This window comes from Triticum dicoccoides, chromosome 1B (genome assembly GCF_002162155.2).
Source record: "Triticum dicoccoides isolate Atlit2015 ecotype Zavitan chromosome 1B, WEW_v2.0, whole genome shotgun sequence".
NCBI classification, from domain to species: Eukaryota; Viridiplantae; Streptophyta; class Magnoliopsida; order Poales; family Poaceae; genus Triticum; species Triticum dicoccoides.
The window spans coordinates 350,317,079-350,330,032 of NC_041381.1; the positions used below are offsets into that span (position 1 = coordinate 350,317,079).

The window sequence follows — 12,954 nt, forward strand, 5'->3', positions numbered from 1 at the left end:
GATGTTAACTGAGAAAAAATTGCAGCTTAATGTTGAAATTCATTTGCATACACCATTTCCGTATACCAAAAACAATTAGGGGTTGTCTAGGACACATCTAGATGTAACATAGTTATGTCACATCTAAACCGATGTCCACTCTGTTTGTGATCTTTTTTTTGTCCTAGTTTTTTTTGTTTCTTGTTGCTGCATTATATATTTATGGGAGCTTAGATGTGACATCTTTAAAAAACATCTAGATGTGAATTAGACAAACTGAAACAATTAATATGAACCATCATCCTAGCTCCCTGTCTCTCCCACAAACAATAATTGACAAAGAGAAAACAAAATAGGATTTCAAAGGGATGTTGCCCCAATCTGTGGACTCGTCAGGACCGAATTGCCCGGACAGAAACGCGCACCACCTATCATAATAGAGCATTACCACAGCACATCCCACCCAGCAAAACACAGAAAAAAACAGAAGAAAGTTTCTAGGAAGCCTACTCCTTTAAACTCTGAAGTCGTCGCCTTCGCTTGTCTTCTACTCCTAAATTCCTCCTGCACTGCATAAACCCCGCACGCAACCAACCATCAATGTCCAATGACTCTTTTCTTTTACACTTTCTTCTAAGTAATGGCAGCTAGTAACAGAGAGACATCAGATCGGGCCGGGACGGAAGAAGGAAATCAGGCGGCAACCAGGGCTTGGAGGAGGCGATGGCAGTGGCAGGACGGCGATGGGGATGGGGAGCTCTTCGATGGGCACTCGATTGGGCTGACCGGGGATTGGAAGCCGACGGTAACAGCATCGTGGATGCACCAGTAGAACGCCGGCTCACCGCATGCCTGTCGTAGTCGCAACCTCACAGTCAGGACAGGGCTTCAAGCACGGCGCAAAGACCGCCGTGCTTCTCTCCCTCGTCCTCCTCTATGTCTCCGTGGCAATCAGCTCCGGCACTTCGCCACCGTCACTGCGGATCCACTATTTCGATCCAGACAACATCATCGCGGACATCGCATTCCACACAACATCACCGCAGACATCATCGTCGTTGCTTGACGACACCGTCTGCGACGTGCCATGGCCGTCGAGGCGCCACATCATGCTCAACCTTACGGCAAGAGACGACCCGCGGGCAGAGTGACCCGTCCACGCTGGCGTCCTTCACCGTGTTGCTGTGTGGCTCTGGTTTTTGCCGGACGCTGCCCAGCGGATCCTCCGGCTACGCCATCTCCGGCCCTACCGGGACCAGATGTCGTACATCGACGAATCGTACACCCAGGGGTGTGCTTGCTTTGGAGATGCTCATCTTCGGGGACAACACACCAGTGCAGGGCGTCCGTATCGGCTGCGTCCACCGCAAGCGCGGCCTGTTCATCGGAGCGTCTAGGTTGCTCGGCTTGGGCTGGGGCCCCATGTCCCTCGTCTTGGCGGTATGTTGAGCTACTGTCTCGCGAGCCGATACGCCGACTCGGGTGCCAGGTGTCGTATGCTCAGCAGTGCCGATGCCATGCCGGTAGTCGCAATTTGCCCTACTCCCGGTACTCCACAACGTGCAGGCGCCGAGTTTCTAGCCCGTGGTCACCGTTTCCCCTACTCCGTTGTGTGCAGGCGCCGAGTTTCTACAATGTTGCCCTGACGGGGCTGGTCTCGGCGGCGACAGGCTCCCAAGAGTTTCTACTATGCCAGCCTTACGGGGCTGGGCATCGGTGGCGAGAGGTTCTGGATGGCAAGGAGCACGGGGATCCCCATATTTATAGGCCAAGGACCAGGAAGGCACGATCCTCCGAGACGTCGAGAAGGCACGACCAAGGATCAGGCTAGAAGGTGCGATTATTCACCAAGACGTCGAGAAGGTACGGCCGAATACGAAAGAAGCAACACGTATCAAGCGGCAAGGATAACACGTCTACAATGCCTTACCACCTGACGACACCCATGCATTGCAAACACAGGTAAAAAAATGGCAAACTACCTACACCAGCCAGTCACCGAGATATATGCACGGGATTAGTCACCACATGCAACGAAATTAAAAATAAAAATCGCAACCGCCTACATGCACGCACGTAGTGAGATCTACAACCGCATGCATGCACCTGGCGACACCCTAGGAATCAGCCCCGACAGATTGCATAGTTGACCAGAGACCAAATCAAAACAGAAAAATGCAAGGCGCACCAATGAAAAGCAAATCACGTTCAAAAAATTTAGGCTGGGAAACTAAACTCAGTGAATTTCTACACCCCCACATCCCAAAGTAATACACGTGCCTGCTAGCCACACACTTTGAAGTCACTTTCACCCAAGTGGTGAAATATGGTGGAGAAATCGTCCCCTGCAATAGAGGCTTGGGTATTTATATTTTTAATACCCCCTCCATTTATAAAAACAAAATATCCGAATTTTATTTATGTAGTTTTTATGTATATGTCCCGCAAAAAAAAAGTTTTTATGTATATAGACACGTTTTAGTGGGTATGTTCACTCACTATTTAAATACCGAAAACATTTATATCTGTGAAGGGAGGAGCTTAATGAAATCAGATCGTTTGAAGAGGAAGAAGTGGGCAAGACGAACCGACCGGTCGACCAGCACTATCCCGGTCGTGGATAAACTTTGTGGAAGCTAGTTGGTGGGCAGTGCTACAGACAAAACTGGTGCTCTCTGTTCTTCGGCAGCATCTCCGCCTACTGTCGTTGTTACCAACCAGCCGGCAGTCTCCATCCACAAGCTCTAAAGAAAGAAACGGGCAACCAGAAAGCCTTCCAAGTGACGGGAGAGGAGCAGAGGGCGGCGCAAGCCATGGCCACGGTGGAGCAGCAGCAGCAGATCGAGCACAGCCACCTCGCCATCAGAGGCCTCAGCCTCCACGTAGCGCAAGCAGGCACAGGTCAGCGCCCCCTCCCTCCCTCCCTCCCTCGACCACGCCCGCGGCAGGCCGGCCAATGTGAGTGGTGACCGTTGTCTGCTTGCAGGCGAGCTCGGGACGGTGCTGTTCCTGCACGGCTTCCCGGAGATATGGTACTCGTGGCGCCACCAGATGCTGGCCGTGGCCGCCGCCGGGTACCGCGCCATCGCGCCGGACTGGCGGGGGTATGGCCTCTCCGACCAGCCACCGGAGCCGGAGGCGGCGGCCTACAGCGACCTGACAGAGGATCTCCTCGCCGTCCTGGATGCGCTCTCCGTCCCCAAGGTGCCCTCTGGCCCTGAATTTTTGGACATTTTGGGGGTATTAGTGTGTCCGGATCAGGGATCAGTTCTAGATTGGGGGGAAAAGGGAATTCTTGGTTGTTGTTTGTCTCTTAAAATCAGCGTGGGATGGCGGTCGTGCAGAGTTACTAACATGGCCAGTCACTGTGAGTTCTACTAGTCCAGGTTCCCGTGGGAGAAAAATTCAGATGGAACTAGATATTTGAAGCAATTGAGATTGATTGCTTAAATATGTAAGAAATTTGCAGAAATTTATGGAGGTTTTAAACAGGAAATCATGGTAGAGTTGGTGTAGTTACAAACACATAACCATTTCTTCTTCCTCGGGCAACCACTCGAGTCTATTACTGTACTATATTTCCAGAATTCATGTGTACCTATGAAAACAGGTATATTGTTCTTCTGAAACAGGTCTAATGTTTCATAACACAATTAGAATTTTTTTCATAGCGTGCTTAAAAGTACTCTCTCGCACTTTTAAGAGGCACATTTGTCACAGTTCTGTTGTTTCATTTGTTCATCTAGAGTATCAAACAAAGATTGGTATCAGTTCCATCGAGTTGATGTGTTTTAAGCTGGCACTCAATGGGATATAGGCAGCACCGAGAGTAAAACATGCCCTTCTGGTCGACATTGATCATTATTTAAGCATACAAAATAAGATAATTCCCTCACTAAAAACAGTGTTATTCTTCAACGTTCTCGTCTGATGACTTCCATTTTGCTTCACATCAGGCTTACCTTGTGGCAAAGGATTTCGGAGCCATGCTAGCTTATGATTTTGCTCTTCGTCACCCCAGCCGCACATGCGGCGTTATGTGTTTGGGCATCCCATTTCTTCACGGTGGCTCCTCCTTCACTGCCATGCCCGAAGGCTTCTATATACTGCGTTGGCGGGTTTTTACCCTAACCTGAAAGTCCCATGTCAAAGCACATGACTAGAGAGTTCTTCTCATGATATGATACAAAAAGCTTGTGCTTTGCAGGAACCAGGAAGAGCAGAGGCAGACTTTGGCAGGTATGACGTCAAGCGAGTCGTGCGCACCATCTACATTCTCTTCTCTAGAAGCGAAATCCCGATAGCGAAGGAAGATCAAGAAATCATGGATCTCGCGGACCTGTCGACTCCCCTTCCAGAGTGGTTCACTGAGGAGGATCTTGCAATCTACACGTCCCTCTATGAGAAGTCTGGTTTCGTGTATCCACTGCAGATGCCATACAGGTAAACGCAGCGATTACTAATTTCCATTCTCTTAAAGGTGCCTTAGATTATGTGCCAAAAATTGTGGTGACTCAATAGTTTGTGGTATTAGGTTCATCAAGTATTGACAGATATTATTACATGTGTGCTGCAACGCTTGACAGGTCTCTCCATAAGAGGCAACCAATTGAAGACCCAAAATTCGAAGTCCCGGTGTTCGTCGCCATGGGGGAGAAAGACTACGTGATCAAGTTCCCCGGGGTCGAGGCCGTGTTGAAAAATGGCACCATGGAGAAGTTTGCGCCGGATCTGAAGATCACCTACATCCCTGAAGGAAGCCATTTCGTTCAGGAGCAGTTCCCGGACAAGGTCAATGAGTTCCTCCTTGGCTTCTTGAAGGACCATCCTGTGGCTTGACAATACGGTCTACTGCTATGCTTGGCCTGCACTCGGTTTCATAAGCACGTACATATTCTGCAATGCTGTGAACATATATTATCCGTGCTTCCAGTGATGGATATGCTAGTTTTATCAGCAATAATAAATATATAATGATCCGTGTTGTCCTCTAATCCTTTAGAACGCCAGTGTTTAGTGTCTCATGGAATCGTGTATTTCGCCCAAAATCTATCTGGATTTCAGTTGGAACTCCCAGGATTCGAATCGAAGATCGTCTCTAGCTTGGTAGGACATAATGTAACGAAGGCACATGCCGCAAGGGGTGAATCATGCTAGTTTCACCAATCGTGCTACTGTTTTAACAACTCCAATGTTCATTTGTGGCGACTTTGATGATCTCAAGATGATGTGTCAGTTCAGTCTCTGGGAGGTGCTTCTAGGAGTAGGGTGCGTGTTCTTACAATTGAGTATATGAGCGTCTGCGTTTGTGTTAAAAAAAAGTGTAAGATTAGGGTGAATACCCACGAGAAGTGAATTGCAGACATTTTGACCCTTTATATGCATGCAAACTTCAGTCCTGAAACAATTGTACCTATTTCGTTTCATAGGCGATTCCAGGTAGGCTAGTAGCGAATTCCATGCAACATGGAAGTGTCCATGGCGCACGAGTGCACGACGATTGGGAACAACACACCAGCGGATCAGCTGCTTAAGTGGCAGTTTACATCATTCATTCGTGCGAAATCAATCAATCAATAGGCAAACTGAAACTACCAACATACAGACAATGCATGTTAGATCATTCAGACCAGGCTATAAGAGTTGAAGAATACTCCCTCCGTTCCTAAATATAAGTCTTTTTAGAGATTCCACTATGAACTACATACGAATCTATATAGACATATTTTAGAATGTAGATTCACTCATTTTGCTCCATATATAGTCTCTTATTGGAATATCTAAAAAGATTTACATTTCGGAACGGAGGGAGTATATTTTTAGCAGAAGAGTCGGAACAAATATAATGCATCAGGTAACAAACAGATCACTTGATGAATGCATTTCAAACATTAAAATCTTGTAACATACCAGAATACAGAATTACAAGCGCATTACTGGGTTGACCATCAACTCTTTAGAGCTACAACAAGGCAAGTCGCTTTGGGTACATGCACTCCTATCACCAAAAGCCAGCTGAACCAATGTCATGACAGCAGGGGGGTTCCACAAGTCTTGCAGTGCACATCTGAGATCACCAGCTCGCTCAACGACTTGCAAACTGAAATCAGTATCAACACCGCTTGCTTGGCATAAATGATTGATTTTGGGGTCTCCACCAGATATTGGTCGGGGGCTTAGGGCATCATGAATAAACTACTTCAAGCATTTATCTGGCGCCCCGTCAACTATAACTCGTCAGCCCTATATTTGGATGACCTGCATAAGGGAAGCCGTATAAGGTAAGGCAAGATGGCAGCAAAACGCAAGGGAATAAACACGCACATTGTGCTCTTGTGACTTTGCAACCAATAGACTTGCAGGAAATACAATCAGCTGTTGAAAATTGATAATGAGGCACTACATTTTAGACTCTAGACAGTCTGATGGGCATCTTATATACTCCCTCCGTCCCAAAATAAGTGACTCAACTTTGTACTAATATTTTGGGAATAAGTGACTCAACTTTGTAGTAATATTTTGGGACGGAGGGAGTACTTCCCATCAACAAAAACACTAGGTTTGGCATATATCAGTTCTTAAGTCTGCTTCTGAGGCATTACTGCAGTTAGAAACTGGGAATACAGGAGCGTAACAGTAGGCTACACATGTGCTGTCACATGTGAACCCATTCATATCATGTTCATTCCAGCAACCAGAAAACATACATCCTTCTTAACCACGGACCAAAAAGATATTTCATCTTGAGCAATTTCAAGCAACAAAATTAATGTCCATGCTCACTATTTTGATTTTCCGTTGGAGAAAACACGGGCTCGCAAATTACAAGTGTTGTTGGGTGATTAATTATCAGCTCCAAACAAATTCGTTGGGAGCAGATCTATGATTCAGTTTTACTGAACTTATCAGCTCTATGATCCAGCGATTGAACCGCTGCCACCGCATGTAGTCACCGTCGCCGTCCCATTCGCTGCTCAATCACTCGGCCAGCTCACCTCCCAGCGGCAAGCAAGATCGAGCATTTAACCTCCTATATCTGATTTGATTTTTCGAGTGGGTCAAAATTCATAACTGGCGAATCGCCAACAGAAGTAGTATTCCAGGATAATGTACATGAACAAATTATGTGCTTCTAAAGTTATTGCAAGGATCTATGTTGGAATCAGATTATTTCAAAGGAAACTTTAATTATTGGATAGTCCTGTGTATTCACTCGCTACAGACAATCCTTGTTGAGTTTCCTACAGATTCATGAGGGTTTCGGAATGGTCGCCGTACATGAACCAAAGCGAGCAGCAACAAAAATGCATTTGCATCCCAACTATTAGCCTACAACGCTTGCATGATATATGATCAGTTTGACATATACTAGCCATTTGTCACCAATAACATGAACACCATACCATGGATATTAGAAGACTTAGTGATGCATACATTCATATGTTGAAGCATTACATAGCAGTTACCATGCACATAGATCGAGTAATGTTCTCTTGCTTTTTCAGGAATCCATCAAAGTTGCAAGGTTGTGCGTTTTCGCTCAGAATTTATCCTGGAGATGCAAGGATACGGGTGAACTGCATATAGAAGTGTACTTTTTTAAGCAGAACTGTAATGTTCACAAACTACACTTAACTGCACCAGGATGATTAAAAAATGTTAAATAAACGTTTACCTTGACAACTTTATACTAATCTATACCATATTTTCATGGACCAGGACCAATCAAAACAAAGATAACAGGAATTGTTCATCCTCACACAACTAGAGCACAATCCATTTACTTTTACTGGAAGTTAATAATACACTGAGCTTCCCTATCCATACACTTTCGAAAAAGAAAGGCAGATTATTCAACACTGAACAAAGATAAAGACATTGTGAAGTAAATTACCTCGCCCTCATTTCTATCTGATTCAATTTTTGGTGTCCGATTGTATAACGATAATGCTATTTTGTTTGCACTGGCTAAAGCTTGGCGATCCCAGAAAGGACAAAAGGTGATGGCTGGACAAATGCTCTGTACCTATAGGACTGATATGGACTTCTTTTGCACTACTCCATCCATAAAGAAATATATGAGTGTTTAGATCACTAAACAGAGGGAGTACTAGATAAAATTATGCATTCTGTATCATTTATGAATGCTAACTCTGAGTAGGAAGATTGCGATATGATAGTTCCCAGTACATCTATGACCAATATTTAGGACGAAAAAGAGTGCTACAGACAGATCATGGTAGCATGTGACTATGCGAGGCATACATCTTAAGACAGATCATCTTAGCAGTTTAACTGTGCAACAAAGGGCGCTAACATCTTATGGGGTGATACAGCATTACTCCACGCATGAAATAAATAACAGAAAAAGAAAAAAGAATCCACCAAGCGGGCAACCAACAAAGAGACACTACAAAGAAAACGGCATAACAAGGTGCGTATCTACTTCTAGTTAAGAGAATGCTTACTTGGAAGTTGGAACTCAAACAAAACCTTATAAAGTGCTAAAAAAATATTTCATCTGAAGTACAATTTCTAGCTGAATAATAGTGAATAGACACACAACAAGAAGTAGCTACATGATGCATCAGAAGCTTCAGAGCATGAGAATACAATGAGGCAAATTTATATTTATTGGAACAGAAAAATACCTTATCGAAACAGTAAAACTAGGGTTCTGCAGCATTGGGGTTTTCTTCTGCACCAAGAGCCAGAACGACTTTTCTCAGGATGGCATCAACTGGCTGATGTGAGTTCTCAACGGCCTTGCTTATAGCTTGCCATCTCTCGCCATGTTTTGGTTCGGCTGCAATGCATCGTTTCAGAGCATCCCTTTGTGTGTCCGCATTTCCATGCTGGAGTTCAAATTTGTAGTACAATGCCCAAAAATCCCCAATGTCAGGAGCAAGAGTAACAGCTCTGTTCAACCAACTCCTTGCTTTATCAACCTTCCTGTCATGCCAGAAAAGTTTGGCGACAGCTGCAATGACATGTGGATCATGATCACATCGCTTTATAGCATCTGAGCTCTTTGACTTGCGTTGGGGACGTGGCACCATCTCAATAGCTGCAGCCCACAAAATGCCACTTGTTGGGCACTCTTGTAATGCCTTGGCTAGTAGAGAATCAGCTTCCTTTTTGTTCCCATGCCTCAATTCAGCTCGAATTGCTGCAAGCCATAGTTCAGGTGTAGCTGGATTCTTTTTCCTTGCCATGGTGAGGAAAGCACGTGACTTACTCAAGCCATTTATCCTCTCCTCTAGACTAGCTAGCGAGAGCCAAAGAGGGATGCAACCCGGGCAGTGTTTAAGTCCATTCTCGTAAACCTCCTTTGCCTTTGGTACATGTCCAATCCGGTCTTCCATCTGTCCAAGCATTAACCACAATTTGAAAAACGAGGGGAATAACTTCAGACCTTCCTCCAACAACCTCCTTTCCTCATTCACATTTCCTAATTCCCTCTCAACAATTGCTGATTTCATCCAAACCCTCTCGGTGCCTCCTCTTTCCCTGGCCTTGGTCAAAAGCATTCTTGCTCTCTCTGGTTCGTTATTCTCGAACTCTAACTTGAATGCAGCTAACCAGATCTCCTCTGAAATAGGGATAGCAGCATAAGCTTCCTGAAGGATGGCCCGAGCTGCAGGGACATCACCAGCCAGCCATTTTTCCTTTGCACCCATAAGCCATAACACTTCAGCTTTTGGATTGTACGTGACAGCCTTTCTGAGAATGGCTTCAAGAGATTCTCTTGTCCCATGGCTCTTCTCAAGCTGCGCCGCTTTAAGCCATATGCTCTTTTTGGCAACGAACACGCTAAGAGCATGTGCATAGATGGCCCGAGCTGTCTCAATTGAACCACGTTTCTTGCATTCCTCAGCATCAGCAACCCATGTTCGCTTCCGGTCCTCATCATCAACCCCAACTCCAATAGTGCTCTTCACAATAGCCTGGCAAGTAAGCACAGATCCAGCACGCTCTGCAGCTTCGGCTTCCTTTAGCCACGCCTCCCTATCAATATCCAACCCTTCTCTCTGCAAAGATCTTATACCTCTCTCAATCACCTTGCTTACGGATTGGGTGTTCCCATTAGCCTCCTCCAGCTTTGCAGCTGTAATCCAAATGGCAGGTTCCTTGTTGAGCTTCTCCCTGGCCTTGTTAAGCACCTTCTTTGCCTGGTCATATGTTTCGAGCCTTGCTAGGGCAAGCCACAGCTCGACATGAAGTGGGCAGCACTCCACAGCCCTATGAAGCAACATCCGTGCATCCTCCTCGTTCGCCAGCTCCACAACAGCCTTCCACAACCTAACTGAATCAGGAATGTGCTCCAACCCCTTCCTTAAGACCCTGCTCTTGTTCAAATCACTAGTCTCTAGTTTTGCAGCCTGCAGCCACAGCTTCACAGAGTTGGGAATTGCCTTCACACCCCTGGCAATTACTGCCTTTGACTCATCTGGGCTAGCCAACCGGCATGCCTCGAACCAAACATCCTCGTTCTTGGGGCACTCCTCACAGCCCCTCTGAATGAGCTGCCGAGCAGACTGGAGCTTGCCAGCAACCTCTTCAAGCCTAGCAGCAGCAATCCAACCTGGAGGATGCTTTGGGTTTGTCTGTGTCACAGACCTGAGCAGCAGTCTTGCCTTCTTAATGTCAGAGATCTCAGCGTCGCTAGTAATTTTCATGCTTTTCAAGTCTGTAAGGTATCCCTTTGGATCAACAACAGTAAGGCCAGAAACTGAATCCGACAACCTGTCCAACTTCAGCGAAAGCACGGTACCACGACCCTCACCCATGGCAGTCAGGTCGGTAACCGGAGTTTGCGCCCACGGTGTCTCGGTGCCACCAGCCGCACGGCTCTTGGGATCCAGGGCTGTGACATGCTCCTGCTCCTGCCGGGCCTTCTCAAGCAGAGTATCCGGCACCGGGACAAAGCTCTCGAACCGCTTCTTCTTGTTGCGTGCCGAGTAGTCCCCAATTTCAGGTATGCTTTCCCACTCCTGCACAGACACATCTGCCAGCTTCCTCTTGAGATCAGCAAACTGCTCGGTGATCTTAGGGTTGGACGCACGGTACTTCTCAATCTCCTGCTTGAGACGCGCCTCACGCCGATCCTTGCGGCGCAGGTCCATCCTCTGGTCGATGCTCTCCCAGACGGCATCAGCCTCGCGGTCATCATCGTCGTAGTCGGCGTTGGAGAAGAGGCCGGCGTCGTTGCCCTCGAACTCGTCGAACTTCTGGTTCTCGTCGTATCCCTTCTCCTCGTCGCCGCCTTCATCACCGCCTTCGTCCTCGCCGGGGGGCTTCCCGCGGCCGCGGCCGACAGCGGGAGGAGCAGCCGCGGCGGCGGAGCGATCTGGGAGGTCCGGGGCAGCGCGAGCCGGCCCGATATCGGAACGGGTGGTGAAGCCGGTGGCGCCACGGCCGAGACCCGCGACGTAGTTGGGGGGCGGCTTGGAGTTGAGGAAGTCGTAGCGCACGGGGCGAGCGGGCGCCGCCGCCGGAGGAGGGGGCGGCGGCGGGGTCGGGGCGGGGCCGCTCATGTCGCCGAGGAGGGAGAGGCGGAGGAGGAGGCGGGAGAAGGACGGGGCGATCTGGAGGGAGGAGAGGAGCGGGGAGAGCGGCGGCGGAGCAGATGGGTTTGGGGTCGGGGGAGATTGGGAGAGGGCGTAACCGGCCTTTGCCGTGGGCAGCTCAAGGCCCTTTTGGTGTACTACAATTTTAGAGGCGGTGCGTGCGTGACTACGTTTTTTCTAAGAAACACACGCGTCTTTACTAAGGCAAAGCACCCATACACGCTGATATGTGATTGGGATCGCCGAACACGTATTTTCTGAAAACCTATCTCGTGGCGCATCCAAGGAGGCTAGGGTTTCGAGGGACCTCGCAGGCGCCCGCTCGATCTTCATCGGGGCGAGCTCGTGCATCTGAGGTGATGGCGGCATCCAATGATGCTAGCGAAAGTCGGGCGGAAACAGGATTCAAAACGTTGAGGTCTTCATCGGAGGAGGCTCTTGGAAAGCTAGATACATCGGAGGAGGAGTCAAGATGATTGAGAAGAAGGGCAGAGGAAGTGGCTGCTGGCTGGAAAGGTCGTACCGAAACCAATTCCATATCCAAACCATAGCCCATGCTTTGGACAGATTGGAAAAACTCTAGATGTCTTCAGTTTCGATCGGTTGGTGTCACATATCCGTCGCTGAATTTGAGAATCAAAGAGATTGGAATCAGTTCTAAGAAAGATCCCCTTGGCATGTTAGTAAGAATGCCATGATACAGGCTGAATTTGAGGATTGCATGCGGCCAGAGGAAGTGAACTTTGATCGGCTCCATATTTAAGTTAGGGTTCTAAACTTGCCTTGTCACATGGAGAGAATTACTTATTTAACATTGTCTTAAAATTGGTTGCCTTATGTGACACTGGAAAAAATTCTTCCTTATTTAACACCGATTCTAAATTTTATGTCTTTTATGACATTTTTGTCTACTTTTAGCCTTAACTACGATTAAATGACATCTAAAAATACCTATTTGCCCCTCAGGTGGTATGCGATAAAAAATACGTTTATGTATGTATCTAGCAGACTCGTTTTGTTTTCACCTTGGTCCCAACCTCGACGCGTTGTAGTCGAGTGCTTTCCTGCGTATGACGAGGCTAGCTCGACTAGGGTTCCATCCATACGAGGCTAACACGTACACACCAAGAAACAAGCAGACGCCCAGATGGATCGATTCTAGTTGGACGTGTCCTGCTATACGTACTAGAGGAAGCTAGCTAGCAGCCGATCTCTTGATTCGTCGATTCTACTTTGGCTGGCTAGCTAAAACGAAGCCGGCGATATTATCTCAGCGACAACACAAACACACGTGGTAAAGTTTGTTTTCTTTCTTTCAATCTTATTATCCGCCACTCCCTGCACCAAGAACACGATTGTTAAGCAGATTGATGAAAACGTCACAATGGTTTATATCGGATATCGG

General features: G+C 47.3%; 2 protein-coding genes across 10 annotated transcripts; one reads left to right on the top strand and one right to left on the bottom strand.

Annotated features, from left to right (window-relative positions):
* The first annotated feature begins 2,646 nt into the window (after positions 1-2,646).
* LOC119334756 (AB hydrolase superfamily protein YfhM-like) lies at positions 2,647-4,988 on the top strand. Its single transcript, XM_037607304.1, has 5 exons — positions 2,647-2,880; positions 2,966-3,183; positions 3,936-4,097; positions 4,187-4,422; positions 4,566-4,988. Exons 1-5 carry the CDS (start codon positions 2,793-2,795, stop codon positions 4,816-4,818), a joined length of 957 nt encoding a protein of 318 aa, XP_037463201.1. The 5' UTR covers positions 2,647-2,792; the 3' UTR covers positions 4,819-4,988.
* Positions 4,989-5,825: 837 nt separating this feature from the next.
* LOC119334770 (protein STABILIZED1-like) lies at positions 5,826-11,657 on the bottom strand. Of its 9 annotated transcripts, none has more exons than XR_005161548.1 (4): positions 8,631-11,657; positions 7,874-8,034; positions 7,446-7,531; positions 5,826-6,237 (listed from the first exon to the last, which is right to left on the bottom strand). XR_005161548.1 is itself a non-coding variant. In XM_037607305.1 (2 exons), exon 1 carries the CDS (start codon positions 11,514-11,516, stop codon positions 8,649-8,651), a length of 2,868 nt encoding a protein of 955 aa, XP_037463202.1. In that variant the 5' UTR covers positions 11,517-11,657; the 3' UTR covers positions 5,826-6,237; positions 8,631-8,648. The 9 variants fall into 9 exon arrangements, 1 of the variants encoding a protein (XP_037463202.1); XR_005161571.1 differs by having other exon boundaries at positions 7,435-7,531; XR_005161553.1 differs by having other exon boundaries at positions 7,414-7,531.
* Between the last annotated feature and the right edge of the window lie 1,297 nt (positions 11,658-12,954).

Coding starts and splice junctions, on each gene's coding strand:
- LOC119334756 (XM_037607304.1), top strand. CDS start 2,793: ATGGCCACGGTGGAGCAGCAGCAGCAGATCGAGCACAGCCACCTCGCC. Junction 3,184..3,935: donor ATGCGCTCTCCGTCCCCAAG/GTGCCCTCTGGC, acceptor GCTTCACATCAG/GCTTACCTTGTGGCAAAGGA. Junction 4,423..4,565: donor CCACTGCAGATGCCATACAG/GTAAACGCAGCG, acceptor AACGCTTGACAG/GTCTCTCCATAAGAGGCAAC.
- LOC119334770 (XM_037607305.1), bottom strand. CDS start 11,516: ATGAGCGGCCCCGCCCCGACCCCGCCGCCGCCCCCTCCTCCGGCGGCG.